General features: G+C 37.3%; 2 protein-coding genes across 5 annotated transcripts in view; both read right to left on the bottom strand.

Annotated features, from left to right (window-relative positions):
- cnot3b (CCR4-NOT transcription complex, subunit 3b) overlaps positions 1-2,814 on the bottom strand; it is a 21,092-nt gene extending 18,278 nt beyond the window's left edge. The window contains exon 1 of the mRNA XM_016277795.1: positions 2,656-2,814. The gene's annotated coding sequence lies outside the window, so the exon portion shown is untranslated. The remainder of the gene's footprint in view (positions 1-2,655) is intronic.
- Positions 2,815-5,231: 2,417 nt separating this feature from the next.
- u2af2b (U2 small nuclear RNA auxiliary factor 2b) lies at positions 5,232-22,670 on the bottom strand. Of its 4 annotated transcripts, XM_016277792.1 has the most exons (14): positions 22,610-22,664; positions 22,175-22,237; positions 20,536-20,556; positions 20,137-20,269; positions 18,972-19,007; positions 14,641-14,747; positions 14,054-14,205; positions 11,593-11,709; positions 11,370-11,508; positions 11,015-11,094; positions 10,133-10,255; positions 9,951-10,037; positions 8,274-8,525; positions 5,232-6,106 (listed from the first exon to the last, which is right to left on the bottom strand). In XM_016277792.1, exons 2-14 carry the CDS (start codon positions 22,221-22,223, stop codon positions 5,972-5,974), a joined length of 1,431 nt encoding a protein of 476 aa, XP_016133278.1. In that variant the 5' UTR covers positions 22,224-22,237; positions 22,610-22,664; the 3' UTR covers positions 5,232-5,971. The 4 variants fall into 4 exon arrangements, with proteins under 4 accessions (XP_016133278.1, XP_016133277.1, XP_016133280.1 ...); XM_016277791.1 differs by having other exon boundaries at positions 22,175-22,670; XM_016277794.1 differs by lacking the exon at positions 18,972-19,007 and having other exon boundaries at positions 22,175-22,670.
- Positions 22,671-22,795: the final 125 nt, after the last annotated feature.

Below are 22,795 nucleotides of genomic sequence, written 5' to 3'. Positions count from 1 at the left end.
CCACAAGGATCTGTCCTTGGTCATCTGCTATTTTCAATATACATGTTGCCCCTTGGTAATATTAGTAGAAAATACGGAATTAGTTTCCATTGTTATGCTGATGGTAGTCAAGTATATATATCTCAACAAGACCAGATGAAACTTCTAAATGATCTAAGCTAAGTGTATTAAAAATGTAAAAGATTGGATGACCAATAATTTTCTCCTATTAAATTCGGATAAGACAGAGATATTACTTATTGGACCAAAAAGCAGTACACACTACACAGAATCTCTTGGATTACAATTTGCAATTAGACGGATGTACTGTTACTTCCTCTACAGTCAAAAAGTCTGGGTGAAAGGCTATATTAGACAGCAACTTGTCTTTTGAAAATCATATTTCCCATGTTACAAAAACAGCATTCTTCCATCTTAGAAACATTGCTAAGCTACGAAACATGTTACCTGTTTCTGATGCAGAAAAGCTAGTTCATGGTTTAGTTGACTATTGTAATTAGGGTTGGGTACCGAACTCTGTACTTTTATGGGTACTGCCGAGTACCGAGTCACGTTAAATCAATCGGTGTGAAATTCCAGTACCGGAGAACGTATCTGGGTATGTCACCCCTGCAACTCGTTCAAACAATACACAGGGCAAGTCGAAATGTTCTGAAATGTGGTTACATTTCTAGGGCCATATGGTTTCTGCGAAAACGCGGACGGGATTGCGGAGTCCATTCATAAAAACCTAATTTACTGCGAAATGCCACGGAATTCGTCAATTTTGGACGAATAAATCAAAAGCAGCCACTGCCACTTAATTCAAATCGCGAAATGAATTAGTGTCTGTGAATATTAAAATGCAAAAAGACGGTTTAAATATGAATCCTGCATGTTCCGCTTGCCTCTGTATGTATGAATGGCGGAAATGCAGTTTTGTTTACTACACAAATACTGAAGCACGCGTGACGCTCGCAGTGATTTTCGGCCTCTGTGTCTCACTATATGACGGCATAAACACAAAAACTTAATCTCCAGAGCTGCTGTGAGTCACTTCGCGAGAATTTTGCCATTTCATTTGAGAAAACTAGCATCATCATACTGTATACGCACAGAAACTTCACGGCAACCTGTCAAAATAAAAGTACAGTTTAACATGTAAAATAAATATATGACATTTTGAAGTTAATACAGTTATAATACAGTTAAATATAATAGTTTCATTTTCATTTGATTTAAAATAAATGTTTAATGCCTTCATTTGATTTTCAGAAAAATGAAAACAAGAATTTCTGGAAAAAAAGAAAGAAACTTTGTAGGGCTCTATTGATCAAAATGTTGAAATTGAGACTTTTGGACTTATTTTTTCACTGAAATAAACGTTTTTGTAATTACACAGAGCGTAAAGTTCCGAAAAAAGGTACCATTGGGTACCGGCACTGAAATTCAGGTACCGATACCGTACCAGTTAAAATGTGAACGATACCCAACCCTTGGTTGGAACAGCAGCTACACTAATTATGTCTCTATTTGTTTCTCTGTTTCTGCCATGGGATTGAAGTCCCATAGTAACTAGGAATTACACAAGCTTCAGTCTGGATCCAGCCCTTACAAAGACCTGAGATGACCGAACTCCTGTGAAGAGATGATGCAAACCCCTCAGAGGACCTCAGATGATGCCAACCTTGAAACAACATAAACTACCAAATTTTGCTACAAGTTTGATTGCAACATATAAACATTGCTGTTAATAGTGTTCATCGTACATTTCTGCCATATGTACATCGATCTGACATAGTCACCACTGACAACCTACTACTAAATATATTGTAGAAACTTAATTTTCTGTAAAGCTGCTTTGCAACTATTTGTAAGGTAAAAAGCGCTATACAAATAAGCTCGATTTGAATTGCAATTAAATGATTACAACAGCAGAAAAACGATGCATTCCGATTTATATCTAACTATTTTATCAGACAGATTTCTAATTACACCGCGCAAGACGCATCAGCCTCATTTGCCACAACGAAGAAAGCCATGATTTCATGCATCCATGCACTTCCATAATGACTAGTTAGTACATGTGTGATTGAAGCTGAACGCTAACAATGCATCAAAAATTGCTATTCATTCACCACCGTCCTGATAATTAAATAAAATATACAGTCTGGATGACAGCTGCACGTCAATCAAAATCCTTTGACACACAGTCGCGCGAATCCATTGAGTTCTCGCAACAATGTAGCGCGTGCAAACACAACAGCTGGCAGTTCGAGAGCTGAGCCTCCATCAGATATGTTAACAGTTTAAAGTAAACCTAAAAACACAGATCTCACAGTCCTGGTGATAACACCTCATTTAGAGCCAGCTGGATTTTATTGCAGGAACATGAAACCAGAGACTGCCACGATCTTTCCGCGCATGTTGCTTCTTTTATATCTTCTTACCCAACTTAATTTGCATTCACTCTACTTTTTCTACGTGCTGAGACACTGATGCGATAATATTAACACTTCAGAGGAGTTAGAAAGCTCCGTTCCAGCAAGCAGCTCGCGAGCATGTAGTGAACGCGACCGGCTCGAGCTTTTTTTGGCTGGGATACAAATTGGAAAGGAAAAGAAAAAAGGCTGCGCGTAATTGGAGTGACGCTCCCACGCTGCGAGGATGTTTTACCTGATTTTCCTGAGGTTTCACTCTTCCTCTTAACAGCCCCTTCAGTTCCACCACAATTCCCCAACTTTTCACGCTATATTTTTATTTCCTATTATTTCTATTCGCCAAACAATCACTTCTCGCATCAAAGATGGCCGCCAGGAACACCTCCTCCGCTAGTGCGCTGGAGGCTTGAGGCCCCGCCCACTGAAACGCCATTGGGTACCAGCCATCAGTTCTTTTCTCTCATTGGATAAGAGGAGCTGTCGATCTACTCGCAGTGCTTGACAGCTTCCGTGCACAGCGACTGATGGTTGGTGTATATAGAGGTTAAAGGTGTACCGGGATGTCTTGAAATTTTCCGCCTTATTATATGGCCTAGTAAGTACTATTCTGTACTAATGTTTTAAGCGTCTAGCAAAAGAAAGCGTAGTTTCAAAGCACTGCTTGCAAGTTTTAGAATCTAAGATGCTGCTCACCACCAGTGCCGTTTGTAGCCAGCTTGCTTGGGAAACGGATGGGATTTAGCAATATAAAAGCTCGAAATCATTTCTAAACATTAGCCTTCATCATTTAGACCCTCATTTGTAGGTGCTGCTCAGTTACTCAGAAGTATCAGTCATGATTGTTACGCATCTGCTATGAAGTGAAGTCCACAAAAGTGAATAAAATGTAAACTCCCTAGTACATCAGATCTGCTTTCATGAAAGCTAAAATATTTAGTCAAAAAGATAATTGTAAATATATATTTACCTTTAACTCTTTACTGTTATTAATTAGTAACGCACCAGATTCCTCTGACATGCAAAATTAACTCGAATTTCAAATCTCCCAACATTGTTATTGTTAAAGGAAAATGTAAATGCTAGATGAAAAACCAACAAAAAATAGAAATGCTCATTTGAAATAAGTTAATGTATTAAAACGACTAAAAGTGAAGTAAAAATCAAGCTACGTTAAAAAAAATGAATAAAATGACAATTATTAAAACTTAAAGTCCCCATGAAATCAAAATTAAAGTTTTTTTGGGTGTTAGTATCAATATGTTAGTCTTAAGGTTATCTATAAGGCAGTGTGCTCCAAAACAGTGACAAAATTCGCATTTAGAAGCATTCAAAGCTTGCAGATCGTCACTTCCGCCAAAACGGCTCAGCGATTTTTTTTTTGACGTCACATCGTTCTTCAGCTTTTCATCAAACTTTCTGTCCAATCAAATGCTCTCTAGAATCCGAAGCGCCCGCCCCCTACACTATAAAATAGACGCTGAAGCCGCGTAACCAGTATTTTCTGTACAGTGAATGGCACGTAGTGCACTATATAGGGGAGCATGCGCGAGTCGGCGCAGACCACAAAATGTATCGGAGCTATTTGAATTCTACACAGAATGCTATATTTTATAGCAATATGGATGAGATTGTGGATGGCATACCGTCAAATGCGGAGCTCAACGGCTCTAGCCCAAGCTGTGATATAAACGAACGCTATTGGCTATTTTAAAAAGGGGCGGGGCTGCTTGATATGTCCCGCCCTGTCTTCCTGTTTCAGTTAAAATGACGTCAACACAGAGTAAAGCTGCGTGTTTCATTTCAGGGGACCTTTAACATATAAAATACTAAGCTAATTCAAAATATTAATAAATACTTTCATTTGCTTTTGATTTATGCTCTGCTTTTAGGACTAGATCTTGAAATCACTTGGAAAATATGAGCAACTTTCTCAAATAAGATGCTTTTTGCTGCTTTTTAAATGCTTTAAAAAACTATTCCATTAAAAAACTGTTGATTGTAAAAGCCTTTTACTACCGTTTGCATAAGAAAATCAAGACATTACCAAACTTATTCAATGAACAGAGATTGAGACGGAAACATATCGACACACTATGAACATAATAGTCCAAGCTGACATAAAAACACACAATAGGCCTATTCAGGTAAAGTAAACAAGTAAAAAAAAGTGTTTGCAGCAGGTTGCTGCACGGCAGTGATAAACCCTTCAGCTTTACATCGAGAAAGAGAGGGAGAAAGTGATTAACTTTGGTTCCGATTCACAAGACTTCATAAAACCTGTTCAATACAACTACCACAGTCCCTCCACGGCATCTCAATATATCCCAGTTCAATCTGATGTCCTATAACAAGCTAAGAGAGTATGATGAAGCAATCACGACCTCCACAAGCAAACAAACTTCAGTGGCTTTGGAAAAGGTAACGCTAAAAAGCCCTTAAATGAGAAACATTCAAAAATCTGTCATTGATTATAGACACTTCTGGTATACGAGTGTATTATTTCCATTTACTGATTTCAGGTATTAGCATTCACTAAATGGTCATAGTTCTATTTGAATAAATCAGCAAATATACAAGTCTGATAGTGCCGTACTATGTAAAAAGCAATAAGCAGCATAAAACATACTCCAAAGATGATGTGCAGAGGGAATAAATATTTATACATAGACCCAAGATGAAGAAAATATTGGTTCAGTTTAAAAACTAGGCATGTGACTGGTCAAAAACAAAGTACAAAAATGCTACATATTGCTTCTTAACAGAGTAGCATGCAGCGTCTCACAAATCAATGACAACCAGATTCACAACTGATCATACTTCCAAGAGTTTTATTATCAAAAGTGGCCTATTATACTGAGAAAAGAAAAAAAACATCACACATACAGAAAAGGTGCCACACTGGACAAATGCCATCACCGTCTAATGAGTTGGTGATATGTATGGAAGAGACTAAGTTTAAGAACAAAACCAGACAAAAACTGGGACGGTCTAATACCTGGAGATATGAACTGCAAAAAGATACAAAATGGGAGGGAGAAGTGGCGAGTTGGCCAACAGAGAAGACGAATGACTTCCGAGAAGGGTCTGTCGCAGTGGGATATTCAAATGAGAAATAAAAAGAGATAAAAACAAGGAAAGAGACTGAAATATGAGGTTTTCATTTGAATTACCTGGCTAATATTAACATTTGGTTGGGTATCAATAGTTATTTTGTGTTCTCTGATGGTCACGATTTTACATCATTTGTTTCAGTATGCAATTAAAAAATAGTAATTTTATTAACAGAATAAGTATAATCAGTATAACAGAATCTCTCTCGCTAATGTTCTTAAAATACAAAATGAAAGCAAAAGCCCTCCCATAATTGCTCACAAATCATCTCAGCCAGAGAGAGAAGAAAAAAAAAACAGAACATTCACCTTTGGCTTTTTTTAAAGATTACAAAAAAAAAAAGTTCCCCCTTGTCATCTCTGCCTCAATTTCTCACTCTTTTTATGAATTATTATCGCAAAGCTGCTACTCCTCCATCCTATTTTTCTTGCTCTCTTCCTCTACCAGAACTCTCGGCGGTGGTAAGCATCTGGATCGCAGTACTTGGTCACCACCACCCTGTTGGCGAACTTTCTCCCCGTTAAGGCCTGCATGGCTTTCTGGGAGTCGAAAACAGATGTGAACTCCACAAAGATCTGGAAAAATAAAACAGATCGTGAGATGGATTGTGTATGTTTGTGTAGCGCTACCAGATGTTCATTGCTGGAGGGTTTGAAGTCAAAGTGCTTTAAAGGGTTAGTTCACCCAAAAATGAAAATTCTGTCATTAATTACTCACCCTCATGTCGTTTCAAATCAGTAAGACCTTCGTTCATCTTCGGAACACAAATTAAGAAATTTTTGATGGAATCTGAGAGCTGTCTGACCCTGCATAGACAGCAACGCAACTGAAATGTTTCCAAGTCCAGAAACATAGCAAGGAGATCGGTAAAATAATCCATGTGACATCAGTGGTTCATCCGCAATTATACGAAGCTACGAGAATACTTTGTGCGCAAAAGGAAAAAAAAAAACGACTTTATTCAACAATTTGTCTCTTCCGCATCACCCTGGTGCCATTTTGGAGAATATCAGCTGGACATAAACAACGTATGCTGTTCTGTGTCAGCTGCGTCACGCAGAATCGGTTTCCTACGTTGTTTGCACTTTGATTTGAATGAAAACAACATATCCGCGTGACGCAGCTGACACAGAATAGCATACGCTCTTTACGTCCAGCAGATATTCTCCAAAATGGCACCAGGGTGATGCGGAGGAGACGAAAAGTTGAATAAAGTTTTTTTTTTTCCCTTTTCTTTTGCGCACAAAAAGTATTCTCGTAGCTTCGTATACTTGCGGATGAACCACTGATGTCACATGGATTATTTTACAGATCTCCTTGCTACGTTTCTGGACTTGGGAACATTTCAGTTGTGTGCCCTATGACCCAATGCAGGGTCAGAGAGCTCTCAGATTCCATCAAAAATATCTTAATTTGTGTTCCGAAGATGAATGAAGGTCTTACGGGTTTGAAACGACATGAGGGTGAGTAATTAATGACAGAATTTTCATTTTTGGGTGAACTAACCCTTTAATCCAGGGGTTTTCAAACTGTGGGTCATGACCCACTTGTGGATCACAGAGTGGGACACTTGGCTGCAGCTAAATTTGAGTTTCAATGACACACACACTCACACAGTTCAGTCTAGGGCTGCACGACATCCCAACATTAATTACGAATTGCAATATTCTTATTAAGTCCGCGATTTAAAACGTGCATTGCGTGTTTTAAAGTGCGCACAAGTTGTAATAACAGTAAGGGTCTCAGAGCGACGTCATTATTAAAAGGCTCGATCGGTCCACATTATTAATAGGAAGAAACTCGCTCACTTCACTGCGCTGTATATTCTGCATGAGATTGCATCCAATGAAAATTCAAATGTTACGAAAACTGTTTCAGGTATGTTCATTCATTTCTATCGTCTGTTTGAACTCGGCGCTGTTTTCGCTCCTTATGCATTTGGCTACCTACCAATAAAGAAACTGTCTGTAAAAAGCATTTCACATGTACAGGCCAAGTGGGGCACAAACGTGGGGTTAATTGTAACGCTACGCGATTTAAACATTTCCACACGCTAGCATAACAATATTTACAAAATTCCGTATTATTTCCTTGCCATATCAATCTCTATATAGAGAAAAATGTGCTAAAGTTCAAAAATATTTTGAAGATATCGCTGAACATTTAACCATTACAAAAGTACGTTTCTGACTGAAGTAAATTTGTCATCTCAGTTTTTAGTGTTTATTTAAAATAAACTGTTTATTATTTCTCCCCGTCCTCTATTTATTATTCGCTCTCCCCTATACACACGGAAGGAGCATGAATGCATTTTCTGCGCTGAACCTCGCGATGAGTTTAACACTCACAGCGGATTACAGTTCACCGGAGTGAGCGTGATTAAAGTTTTTATGGACATGTTTCATATTTTAACATCTGTAAACAGAAATGAAAACGTAAATATTAGTAGTGAAATTTTTCAGTTGTACAATAAAATAAAATGGTTATTTTTCTTAAATAATTTCTGCCATATTATACTTTTAATTGAGATTAAGCTTCAAGTAGGCTAATGTCAATTGTTTTTTTTATCAAAAATATTTTGGTGGGTCGTGAAATAGATTATACTTGTCTAGGTGGGTCGTGGAATGGAAAAGTTTGGGAACCCCTGCTTTAATCAGCACCTACGTAAGGACTGAGGAACCGCAAAGTTTGACCAAGTCCATGGCCCCTCTCCATCACTTGAGCTGGTTTGGTAAAGCTTACCTTGCCGGTTCCAGGGACATCAAGGCCATCAACAGGCCGGGGAATCTCTATGCTCTTGACCTGGCCGTATTTGGAGCACTCTTCCCTGACGTCGTCAACTATCTCCTCATACTCTTCATCGTCCAGGAGCTCCTCTGGAGCCACCATGTTCATCAGGCACAGGACCTCGGTGGGAACACCGCCCATCTGCACCATGGGGTTCGTCATCAGCCCCGGCACTTGCAACGTCACTGGAGTCTCATTTATACTTGTCTACAAAGGGTTAGTGAAAGGAAAAAAAGAAAGACAGCTTGAGAAAAAAAATTCTCATTTAAAATAATGAGCTCACTCATCAAGGTTTTACCTAGGAAGTGCTGCCTAAACTTTGATTAAAGACTTTTTTTGGAACAACATGCACAGATGAGACCAGGAATATATACACTACCTTTCAAAGGTTTTGGGTCAGTAATTTTTTGGAAGGAAATTAAAACTTTATTCAGAAAAGATGCATTAAACTGTTCAGAAGTGACAGTAGGCGCGTTTCCATTACAGATTTGAGCAAAACGTTGGCGATATTTTATAAATGTCGATAAAAAAGTATTGCGAAATGATGGCGTTTCCATTAACCAATGTTATGAGACTTAAAACGTAACCTTTTGCCTCTCTCGATAAGTCATGGCAACGGATTTTGGTGGGATTTTGGCTATATTTATTCAAAGGCGGCTTATGCGTGCATCTTTACAGAAGCAGCAAAGAGAGCCGCTTCAGAAACGTGTGGCACGGCTGGAATAAAACATAGACTGTATAAAAACATAAACACAAGCATTGAGTGGCCGTAATCAGCTTCAGTGACCATATCAGAGACACACTGCACCGCAGACGTGTGCAGTGTAAATTGTCTAAGCATTAATAGTAGGGAAAGCCCCCTATACTGGAGCGCGGCCACTTATGAAGTGTTTCTTGGAGGTTATAGTACAATGAAGAATGATCATATGACTTTTTACATACGCCATGTGACCTGTAAATGCGAAAAAAACGTTTCCATTGCAGTTTTGCAAATTATTCCTTTTTCGCATTGCCTCAAAAAACACCTCATGCGAGCGTAAAAACCTTTTTGCGATATATGGGCGTTTTTGCGAAATTGACGCGTTTCCATTAGGCGTATCTTCAATTCGCAATTTCACTTTGCGCAATTTGAAGGGTAACGGAAACGCGCCTAGTGAAGGCATTTATATAGTTAGAAATACTTAAAATAAATGTTTTTTTGAACTTACTATTTATCAAAGCATATTAAGCAGCACATTAGTTTTCAACATTGATAATAATAAATGTTTCTTGTGTAGCAAATCAGCATATTAATGATATCCAAAAAATAATTCGACACTGAAGGCTGAAGAGTAATGGCAGCTGAAATTCAGCTTTACATTACAGAAAAAAAGACATTTAAAAATATATTAAAATAGAAAGCAGTTATTTTAAATTGTAATGATATTTCACTTTTACTTTTTTTTAATAGTATTTTTAATCGAATATATGTGGCCTTAGTGAGCATAAGGGACTTTCAAATGAAACCAATTTTACTGACCACAAACCTTTGAGCAGTAGTGTATTAAGAAATTAAAAAGGATTCTGAATATATATACAATATGGATATACAAAACAATATACAATATATTTTAAGTGGAACTCCATGCTCACCAGTGTGGCATTTTTGGATCCTACACTTGCCCTCTGAACCAGCAGCTTCTTATCTGCTAACTGCATACCATTCAGTCCTGCAATAGCCTGGAAAAAATTATTAAGAGATTAACTTTGTTAAAGTGGGCCAAAGGATGTTAAAATCCATGGATTCCGTGGAAAATCTAACCATGCCAACTCACCTGATCATTGATGTTAACATCCACATATTCACAGAAAGCGTAGCCCTTTGAGAGGCCAGTAGCGCTGTCCTTAACCAAATTAAAGGCTTTGAGAGGTCCAAAAGAAGTTAACAACTCTTTAACCTGAGGACATAAAGAAATCAATTCAAATTGCTATATCACACTTAACATAAGCAGGAAAAAGCAACAGAAAAAAAAAAAGTTTAGTGTGTTTTGTGCCAAAAACATTTCAGCTTTTCCATTACCATTTTCTGCTGTGAGTTTGCTTGTGTCAAATATGCATGTATCACCTTGTTGTCACAAAACAACCTGTGCCACACAAATAATTAGGTACTTTTTTTTTTTAATTAACCATTGCTGCTCATTTCTCATGTGGGACTGAAGAGAATACACATAGCCAAGACAAGCACAATCTGGGCAAAATTTACCACATATTATTGTTAGTTCTTATGGTGTTTAGGAATAACGCAATCTATCCTACTAGCTAATTTTTTCAATATAACTTACTCATTTTCTGCAGTTTAGTTCACTGATTCTCAACCTCAACCTTTATGACCCCAAGGCCCCACATTGTCCACAACAATATTTGAAGGCCCCATGAATTTTCCAGTTGTTCATGATTTACTGGATAAGAATTAAATAGTATGGATTAAAAAAAATAAATAAAAGTTCCTTAATGGGCCTCGGTTCCCATCGTTAAAATCTACTGGTTAAGATTTAATAAATGTTTTTTTTTCTCTTCTTTACAATAAAAAGTAACTATGTTTTCATGGTATATTAGGCTTTTTATCTAAAAAAAAACTTAATAAAATTTGCTAAAATATGCTCTGATACAATATGTGTGTTATATAGACTTTCTACTAGAAACCATTTGTAACCAACCTGGTCGTCATTGAGATAGTTTGGCAAACCACCAATGAAAAGCTTGTGAATAGAGTCTGGTACAACAGTGGACACCACACCTGTGGAGCAGAAGGAGAACAGCCATTAACAGACATCTGACTGGCAGAAGAAAATAATAGACTGAAAGAACAAAATGAGAGGGTTGAAATGAACAGAAATAAACAGCCTGGTAACAGGCAAATTTTCTTAGGGTCAAGTTTAAATCAAATTAATTCACCTGGAAATGCAAATGTAATACAAACGTATGCTGAAGCTATTTGTAATCAAAGGAAAATGTCATGTTTGTTGTGATCCGAGATCTCAGAGTAAAGAGGGAAATGTAAAGTCTGCTTACCCGGGACATATACGCTGGGGCTCTCGCTCATGCCAGGTAATGGCTGATAGTCGTGCGGCCGGCGAATCTTTAAACTCTGCGCCTGGAAGTTGATGCCATCAAATGCCATGGCCTGCGTGGTTTCATCCACCGATCGGAACTGAAGGAGGAAAATTGTAAGGAACCCAGCTTACCTATTCATTAGCAATATAAGCCTCTGTCAGTGAACATAGGCATTTCTCACCTCAAGAAAAGCAAAGTTCTTGTCCTGGTTAATCTGGACGGCAAGGACAGGGTTTCCTGGGGCCTGATTCAGACCGCCGAGTCTCATTTGGGCATTGAAGAAGTCCATCATAGATTCCTGAGGAAGAAGAATTATAAGTGAGCTACAGAAAAAGTTTTTTTTTTTTTTTCAGATATTTAACTTCATGTTGTGAACAATAACTTATTAAAATGGTATATATTAAAGTGTTCACTATTTATATTTATATTTAAAACAACTTTAGATTAGATTAAATAAGATTTTCTAAACAGTACATTTAACAGTGTTATTAAATTATAAGTGTTCTTAAAGGGGTCATATGATGCGATTTCAATTTTTCCTTTCTCTTTGGAGTGTTACAAGCTCTTGGTGCATAAAGAAGATCTGTAAAGTTGCAAAGACTAAAGTCTCAAATCCAAAGAGATATTCTTTATAAAAGTTAAGAGTCAACCACGCCTACCTAAAACGCCTCATTCTAACACGCCCCTACATATCTACATCACGATGTGGGAAGATTTGCATAACGCCGCCCAAATGTTCACGCAAAGAATGAAGGCGTAACTTTGATTCTCGCTGTAGTATTGTTGCTGCTGCTGCCGCCGCCGCCATGTTGTGGAGACACGGTGTGTTTCGGTATGAAAGCGAAACTACTTTGTTTGGCCTTCCAAAAGAGGACACAACTAGAAATCAGTGGTTAAGTTGTATTTACAACACTGTTCCGGAACAGTTCAATCCAAATATTTATGGAGGACGAGGACTGTTTCCTGAGAGAGTAGCCTACAATGCCAGTGTCTGTTTCTATAAAGTGGGGCAATTCCAACTTTGAAAGGACAATCTGGCGCTTCTGACTCACAGACTGCAAGTATGTTTTCATACTTAAAGAATTTGCCACTGATGATTCAAACGCGAGTTTTGAGCAGTGTAGAGTAGCGCTTGTTGTTTCTCCGATCACAAATGCAGACATGGTTTTATGTTTACACGGCGTGATGCAACGCAACACGTAAAAAGACAGTACAAGTCATTATAATCCGTAATTATGTCCCCACTAAATGCAACAAATGCCTCGTTTATAATGGGTTTTACTGGTCTTGTCTCGTCGCTCTGGCCGGGACACCGCATCACAGTATGGTAAGGGTCGTAACATTTCCGTCACACGCTTCAGGTATTCGGCCAATCACAATGCACTGGATAGCTGGCCAATCAGAGCACACCTCGCTTTTCAGACCGATGAGCTTTGTAAAAATCGACACGTTTCCGAAAGGCGGGGCATAGAGGAGAAACAATAATGTACATTATGTGGAAAATAATGTGTTTTTTGAACCTTAAACCTAGGCCTGTCACAATAATCAATATATTGACTTATCGCGCAATATATGTACATGACCTCGATAATTTTTGGTGACGCAATATATCGCCCATTATTTTTCCTTAAAAATTAATGTCATCGTGTTTTTTTACATTCCACTTGTGCCTGTGTCTTTTGCAGCTTCTTGTACATAACGTGTAGTCATGAGGTGCTAGCAATATATGTACATGACCTCAATAATTTTTGGTGACGCAATATATCGCCCATTATTTTTCCTTAAAAATTAATGTCATCGTGTTTTTTTACATTCCACTTGTGCCTGTGTCTTTTGCAGCTTCTTGTACATAACGTGTAGTCATGAGGTGCTAGTTCAAATTTAAAAAATGCTTCTACAAAATAAGTTTCATCTGTAGATATGGCCTTGCTTAGAGATCTGTGCCTTTGTGCATACGGACATCTGACTAAGTAGTGATTGTGTTTTTCAGCAAAAGTGTGCACCCTTAATTTACAGAGAAAAGAAGGTCAGGAAAAAATTTAGATGGAAAAATCTCCATACAAGTTCTTTGTGCATTTTTCTTTTTTTTCTACTTGTTACTTTGCACTTTTTGTTAGAAAATGTTTATTTACTATTTATTCAAGTTTTTTAAGGTATCTAATATTTTGATACTTAATCTCCATGATCTAAATATTCTTAAAAATTAAAAGTTTGTTGTCATTTGGAAGTGTGTAGGCCTTCTTCCATTATTATGCTGTTACATTATGAATATATATTCAGTGGCATAAAGTGGTCTTTAAAATGACAATAATAACGCTTATTGCAATTATTTCTGGGGCAATATATTGTACAACAAAAAGTTGTTATCGTGACAGGCCTACTTAAACAGCATAAATACATTGCATTACACCAAATACACAACATAATGTTCTTTTTAGCAACGTCATATGACCCCTTTAAAGATTAAATTTAAGTGAGCCATGAATAATGGCAAGTGCAATCTAAATGTAAAAACAGAGGAAATTTAATATACAATATGCTTCTGCATAATACATTTAATCGTGCCAGTGTTCTCTATGTGGATCTGTTCTCCAAAGCCCTGCAGAGGAATTCTAGTATGTGAATAGTGTTCATTTTACAACCTCTGTGATGCCAAATGGTATGTTGCCAACATAAAGTCTGCGAGCCTGGCGAGTCATCTGACTGCCCACTACGGGTACCGGGGTCGGCGTTACTGCCAGGCCGTCTGGCGTTATGGTGGGCAGCAAAGCCGTAGTGGGGATCTGACCAGCAGCTGAGGGAGAGACAGAGAAAATAACTGCATTAACAACAAAACACGAATGATTAACTTATATTGTTATTATCAGGAGATGTTTGTAAAAAAAAAAAAATTAGAACCAAAATAAATAAATACAATAAACACAGAAAGCAAGGAACAGAATAAATCATACTTAGTGATAGGTGTGGGTGATATAATACATTTTTTTTTTTTAAACTCCAATATTCTGAAAAATGTTAAGTTGATAATATATAGTATGATTATAGAACTATGGAAAGCGATTTAAAAATCCTACTAAGAAATAAAAAAAGGACATTTTAAAAACGTAATTTTTTTGACAGTCATTTATAGAGCTTTCTACACATTTCTGTGAATCTTTGCAACCGGTATCACACACACCTCTACTCTAATGAATGGACACAGGGTAGTGTTTTATGTCATGTCCCTCACCTTGCATTGCCTTGTACTGCATGGGTGTAATATGTTCAAAGCCAGGAGGCGGTACATCCCAATACTTCTTAATTTTTATCTTCTTTTTCTCCCGGTGAGGAGAACGGCTGATTTAAAGAAAGGCAGAGAGAAAAAGAAAAGTACTGAAGTTAATTCATTTGTATCTAACTGGTATATTAAAGAGCAGGTACTATGGTATTTTAAAGTGTCCTAATATTGTGTTGGAGTCCCCTACAACAGGTTTAAATGCATCTAAGGTCAGAAAACATTGTAATTTTCTCAGAATATACATTTAATATTAGAGTCATTTGCCAAAGATTTCGAAACGATTCGTTCCAAGCAAGTTCGAAGCAAACCCCTCCCTTCCATAAGCCTACTCTGCTCTGATTGGTCAGCTGGCCAAGCCTGTTGTGATTGGCACAGAGAGGATTCCTTGAGCAAGTTAGCAAGCGCTACCATTGACAAAGCACCTTTACATAAAACAATAATATAGTGCTCCAATGTCCAATCCATGCTTAAAATAATGACATCAAATACAAAAACCCTTATGCAAGCGAATCGTTCCCACAGCTAAAGTTTAGCTGCTAAACTGTGAACACTTAAAACAATAATGGTGGCTACGTTAGCCGAGTGCTATGAAACAATACAGTCTGTAAACCAAAATATGTCTACGGTAATGTTTGAAGAACAACAGACAAAAGATGCTCGGTCTTAACTTTTAATCAGAATGCAGAACAGCTGTATCACAGGCGCAGCAGCCTAACTAACTCGCTCGTCTCTCCCGCATTAACCCCATAGCTGCCTGTGCAGCAAAATAAACAGCAATTTGACAATGATTATAAAGTCTGTGTGCTACACTATATTATTTATTATTAAACGAAGTAATTAGAACAACAAATTGACTTACCCTCAGGCCACCCAAGATGTAGACGAGTTTGTTTCTTCATTGGAACAGATTTTGGGAAATTTAGCATTGCATAATTTGCTCACCAATGGATCCTCTGCAGTGAATGGGTGTCGTCAGAATGAGAGTCCAAACAGCTGATAAAAACCTATTAAGGGTTTACTTGTGGATTATTGCGAGGTTTTTATCAGCTGTTTGACTCTACGACTCCATTCAACCAATATCATGTTTTGAAGCAAAAAGCTGCATGTTTGTAAGAAACAAATCCATTATTAAGCAAAATATAGTCCATAATAATGCTTCCTCCAGTGAAAAGACCATCTTCTCTTGTCCTATCACATCAAAATCCACCAACATATTTGTTTTAGAGATGCACCGATTGCAATTTTCTTGGCCGATTCCAATTTCCAATATTTTGGAAGTGTGACCTGCTGAAAGGCATGGGCCGATTACAGGTTTCAAGGTATACCGCGATTTGAAAATTTCCCGCTTTCAAAACCACTAATATTTTCCGTTATACCGTTCCTGCGGTATGCACTGTTTTTCATGTCTCCTCAAAGACTGAAAGTGTAGGAATCCCTCAGGTTGAGTGCCGTGTAGAGAGTAACACGACCCTCGTCCTCCTGTTGGTGCGAGCGAGCGGTCAGTAACGTGTGTGTAGGATGGCTGAACTTAAGGAGCTGCCCCTGGAACTTGCGAGATCGGCAACCGGACGTTTTTTGTCTTATTGCAGCTCGTCTCTGTTCTGGACTTGCACAAACTGCGTTGCAATGCAATCATTTTCCACAATGTCATTTATGTGAAAATATGAAGTCTGTAAACGCCCGTTAACACAGGCCAGAGATGCTTAAGACGGACGCACAGAGAAAAATTACTGTAGCAGGCAGATCACTCACTGTTCATGATGCACAAACTATTGGAAGAAAATCCTCAATATTGATTTGGGGATTTTATTATATGAATGTGTTTTTGAGGGGAACTGACTGTCTTCAGAAAAGTTTACTTGGTATTTTCTTTTCATCTAGTCTCTGTATAGTTCATATTAAAGCAGTGTTTCAGTGCAGTGCTGCTTTTATGGCGGTAACCAAGGAAACACTGTATCTGATGTTCCAGAAGCGCCTCCTGCTGTCAGAGAGTGAATCTACTTCTCATTCAGAGCATTTGCTGTTTGCTTCGTTCAAGCATGTAGTATAATTTCACAAAGCTAGTCAGAACATTCTGTTTTTGCTTCAAATTGGGTTGTTATTATTAAATCAAATTATGTATATGAAATGATATAACTAAATGATATGAAATTATACAAATTATATGTATATGAATTATATAACTAAAATTAAATAACTGTCATTACAGATTTAGGTTAAATAAAGATGTCAGTCTTTATTGGTCTTCTTTTTAGGAAACAAATCAAAGAAAAAGTAAACAAATTCTACTGTTCCTAATATTCTGTGTTGCTCAAAAACAAAATATATTGTGTTCAGAGGAAAAAACGTTTTTTTTTGTTTGTTTTTGTTTTACCCAGTCATTTAAAAATAATACATTTTAGAGCTGTAACGACAATACTATGATACCGTGAAACTGTGATATTTTTTCTTAAAGTTATCAAACCGTCAAAATCTCATACCAGCCCATGCCTACCTGCCGATACCGATTTCAATTTTCTTTCTAAGAACTATAATTGACAGCATATACGAACAAAAATCTATGCAAATTTCAATGCAAAAATTATTTACATAAAATAAATTATTAAACATTACAATTCCCCCAATCTGGACTATGTTACAGATTTTCTTCTCTCACTTAAACAACTCTCAAAATAAAGTGCTCTGTGACTGGAAAGAGGAAGAAATAACTTAAAATGAGTTGCTGTATGTAACAAAACAGATGTCATTCCCCACTATGTTCATAAATGGTAATTTTTTCCCCCTAAACTTATTAAATGTGTCATCTTTCACATCAAATTCTTACTTTGTTTCAATTAATTCAGTTAGAATAATAAGAAACTGTAGAGTTGTTACCATTGAAATGAAATTAGTATTAAACTATCTTTCCACTGCTGAGGAAACAGTAGCTGCATCTGAAGTGGCATTAGATGCATTTATACAGACATTTTGATGAATCTGATGTGCCATAAAAGCATTTACACTGCAAAATTTCAAATGCATAATTTTTTTTATAAGATTAATGTTTTACATATTTTTTAAACATACAAATAAAATGTTGAAAAAATGCAATGATACTTTTAAATATGACTAAACCACCAGTAGGTGGCGGCAAATGTCTGTTTTAATGAGTGAGTCATTTATCCATTCATTCAAACAGCTGATTCATTCAGAAATGAGGCAAGTGACTGTCCTTATAAATGGGCCACTGAATCATTGACTTACTCGATTCGTTCAAAAACGTGGATTCATTCAGTAACGAAACACCACTGTGTGTTGCTCGGAGACACACAACAGTTCTGCTGTGGCTTTGATCGGAACTATTTTCGTCAGCGAAATTGAGCAAAAACAGTCAATATTTTGTCTAAAATCTAAGTCACTTCATTTTAACTTCTTGTTTACGGAAATACTATTTTATAAAATCAGTGTCACATTGCAATCGTGTTGATATGGATATTCGGGGAAACATCATGGCCATATAATGTTGCTTACCTAAATCATATTTTTGGAGTTACTTTGTGTGTGCTGTCTCTCTCACACACTCACTCAAGCTGTGCAAGCCTCATCTGGCATGACATAAATACATTATCAGTCGCCATTTACACTGAATGCAATTCAAATTTGAATCATTCTCACGTGAAACGACATGTTTACACGCGACTGTAAGGGTCATTGCCGGCACTGCTGGCAATAAAGGAGCGGCTCAGAATCTGCAAGACGTGAGACTGACCGGCCGGTCACCGATCCAGGCCGATCAGGTGAAAAATCGGCCGATTCCGATCACTGGCCGGTCAATCGGTGCATCTCTAATTTGTTTTGGACTATTTTCTCATGACTCAGACGAGAAGACATTTTCACAGGAGAAATAGAGGACTCATATTTTAGCCTGAAGCAATGCTTTTCACTTCACAGGACTTTAATTGATGGAATAGAGTTGTGTGGATTATTGTGATATTTTTAATCAGCTGTTTGGACTCTCATTCTGATGGCACACCCATTCACTGCAGAGGATCCACTGGTCAGCAAGTAATGCTATAACACTTTTTTCTAAATCTGTTTTGATGATGAAACAAACTCATCTACATCTTGTCCTACATGTCCTGAGGGTTTTTGTTTTTATCATATATTCATTTTTGGGTGAACTATTCCTTTAGAGTAGTAATTCATCTGACAAATGCCTTCAAAAAATCACAACACTTGAATTTGTAAGATGTAAAAAAAAAAAACTAAATGGCAAAACAGGGTCAGCCCATCTGCAGTATTACCTGACATTTTCTTGGGGATGGTTTGGAGTATGATCACTGAAATGACATTTAAGAACAGGGTTTGACATGTAGCTACTTTGCAGTAGCTTAAACCACATACATAAACAACTGGATGAGGTTTAAGAGCTGGACTAATTATTTAACTGGTTAACTTGCCTTATTCTTGATTACTGTGCGCTACTTCAGTTTTACATTCAGAGCATCAAGTGACTCATATTGTAATAACAGCATCTATTACAACAGGGCTAGGGCTGCACGATAAATCGAAATGGAATCGAGATTGCGATTCGACAGAAGCTGAGATTGTCATGCGTATCTTTCTGTGAAGCACGGTTCTGTGATCAGCAGTAAATCTCCATCCAAAGGCCAGAGGGCGCTCTCGCGCTGAAACTCCAAATACGCCTCGCAGAAGAAACCCAGAAAATGCCTATCACTGCAGCTGAATAAACAGAAGATTAAACTGCTTTCATTGATTCAACGTGACTAATAAACACACGACTACGGCAATATACGGTTTATCTGAGTATTTACTATTATAATTTTCATTAAAATAAAGTATATTTTTAATGCAATGCCTTTATCACTGCTTAAATACTATGAAATATGTTGCGTGCCTTATTCTGTGTAAGAAGCCACATCATCTCACAGAAGGATTTATTTCAAACACTCGAATGACGTTATGAAGTGAGTTTGGAGTAAAAATATGTTATTAAATGTGGTATTTTCACATGCTTTCAGATGGAGCAGCATTTACTTCACAGAACGGTAGTTCACTGAGAAGCTATGCAAACAGCTGTCATTATCGCGAATGATCACTTCGATTTCATAATCGCGCAATAAAATTGTCTGCGATTTTTTTGCGTAACTTGTCAGTGAACTACGGCTATGTGTAGTAAATTCTGCTCAATCTGAAAGCACGTGATGACGATTTCCTGCTGATTACAGAACCGGCTTTTTTTAACAAAATGCGCATGACAATCGCATTTGATTAATCGTGCAGGCCTAAACAGGGCTCAACAATAAGATTTTATTCAGCTTACAAGGCTTCAATAACTTGCAAAAAACCAGATGTTTAAATATGTATTTACATCAACAGGCTTAAAGGTTTATATGTGCTGGACCATCCTTATTAATGAGCCTTATAAAACATGACAACAACTCTAACCTGCGTCTATGGCGGCGGTCCTTGCTGTCACTGCGGCGTTCCCTACTTCTCCTCTCTCTGCTTCTCCTTTTCCTCTCTCGACTGCGGCTGCGTGATGGGCTGCGTCGCCGGTGACGGTTCTCTTTGTCCCGCTCTGAGACAGAATGAAGACAAACATGCAAAACATGAGCATGCAAAAACATGAGACAAAGCTGCAGGTTCCTGAAGCAAACAGGAGAAAGGAAAGAAAAGGAAAAAGAAAAAGCAGGCCAATCCAGCTGCAGAATTAAAGAAAGTAGTGAGATATTATGCAGCTTTTCAGTTTTCACAGTGAGTATCTGACGGAAAAAAGGAAGATTAGACAGAAAGGAAGAAGACAGGTTGTGCATGCTTTTCTGCGCCTCATTCTGGGATACCCACCATGACCGTTTAGACTGTCACCTGTACGGAAGAGAACGAGAGAGGTTAAATCAATTTTAATTTATACAATACAGATTGTTTCAAAGCAGATTCACAATAATAAACAGGAAAACAACAGAATAAATGCTGTGAACTGGAGGGAAAGAGGAAGTTATTGCAACTTATAGCAAACGTCTTAAGTCCTACAAACAGAATACAAAATGTGTTACTAATGACAGGTGATCTGACAACAATACTAAATTTACAAGCCTAAAGTTACAAAAAGACAAAGTTTTAAATGACATGTAATTTCTAGGACAGTTATCACAAAAAGTCACATGAGCTGAAGTTTCACATATAAATCCCTCTCAGCACTTATTGTAAATGTATGTTTTTAAAAATTCAATTGGGACTACAAAACATTATAACAATATAAGATTGTTTATAAGTACATTAAGCTGTTGTTGACACCTTTATATCCAAACAACTAGGGAAGTAACGATTAACCGCGAGCCGGTTGAAAATCGATTCAAATATGTGACGATTCAAATCGGTTGAGATGCTAAACAAATAGCGATTCAATTAGGGGCAGGAGTTTATATGAATGCATGTCTGAGGGGAACTTACTGTCTTTAGAAAAGTTTAGATGGTATTTTTTCTTTTCATCTTGCCTCTGTATAATGCATATTAAAGTTCATAAGTTCAGCGCTGCTGTGTTTACAGCGGAAAGCAAGGAAACGCTTTAAGCGCCACCTGCTGGCAGAGAGAGAGTCTGCGTCTAGTTCAGCTCGTCTGCTGTTTCGGTTTCGTGCAGATATTTTTATGTATAGTTTCACAAAAACGGAAGTCAAACCATTCTGTTTTTGCTTCAGATTTCGAAATTATACAATGAAATTTAGATTAAAAAACTGCTCATGTTGCATGTATGCAGCATCTTTGTTTGGATCATGATTAAAATGCAGTGGTTGCCTCTAATTTGAAATGGAAAGAGCACAGACAAAGCCGTAGTTTGTTTATATGAAGAGATTTATTTTATTTGTGTTACTTATTTATTTGATTTGGGGCTTGTTTTAAAATTTCAATTTAGTTTTGTTATTTACATTATATTTAAATTTTGTAATTTAGCAGACACCTTTATCCAAAGCGACTTACAAATGAGGACAATGGAAGCAATCAAAACCAACAAAAGAGCTATAATATGCAAGTGCTATATTAGTATATTATTATAGTGTTACATTTCAATTTCACAAAGAAATGTGCAGCATTTTGTCCAAGCAATAATAAAAGGGCACATTTAATTTATAATTTGTCTTAAATCTCATTTTGTTCAAAATAAAATCGTGAATCGATTCGTGAGTTGAGTGAATCGTTACATCCCTACAAACAACTGTGCATTATTTAAATAAAATAACAAGTATCCACACAGTAAATATCAGCTATTAACAACTCTCAAATGTTTATGCATATTTACAGCTTTTTAGATCTCTTTTCTTTATAGGTTAAGCACAAGACAACAATATACTTACAATAAGTGTAGAATGAGTTTCATTGCCGTGCATCAATATGACTATTTATACTGGCAAGACACCATGTTTAGTTATTACGATGTTATGCAAGTGATTACTGTTCAGGCCAGTCAATAATGAACATTTATACTCACCTTGTTTGTTTTCAGAAAGCTGTCTCTCAAATTCATCAAAATCAGACATTCTGGCGTTTTGATCTGAAGCAGAAACTCCAGTTAACACGCGCTTTACCTTATAAATAGCTTTCTCAGTCAACCGCAATTTCAAGGGACGGACTACAAAAATATAGATGTTTTAAAATGTAACACCAGCATATAGAGTTTTCCGAGACACGTAAATTTCGTGCAGAGGGAAATAAACGCTTTGCTTCAGATGATTGTTAGCTGCTAATGCTAATTTCAACCGGTGCAGGAAGCAGGAAAATAAAAGGTTCCCGTCGGCAAAATAGATGATTAAATCGCTTATATGTAATGATTTGCTCTTTGGATATATTCCCTGATAGTCAAATGCTGTTATTTGTAATTATTGACTCTGCTGAAGTCTAGCCAGTCTCGACCAAAGAAGCTAACCTCTTACTCCGCGTTGGCGGATGCGCTGACCGTTTCTTCACCGCACAAAAGTCACTCTGAACAAGAGCTTTACCGCCGTGCGTCCCCTAGAGGCCTGGAGGGAAGCGTTTTTCAATTTCTGTCCACTTGTCATCCACAAGTCATTTGTGACCCTGGACCACAAAACCAGTCATAAGGGTCAAGATT

Source organism: Sinocyclocheilus grahami, unplaced genomic scaffold (assembly GCF_001515645.1).
Source record: "Sinocyclocheilus grahami isolate Dianchi unplaced genomic scaffold, SAMN03320097.WGS_v1.1 scaffold116.1, whole genome shotgun sequence".
NCBI lineage: Eukaryota > Metazoa > Chordata > Actinopteri > Cypriniformes > Cyprinidae > Sinocyclocheilus > Sinocyclocheilus grahami.
Note: the sequence above shows the minus strand (reverse complement) of the source record. Positions and strands in the feature narration are given on the sequence as shown.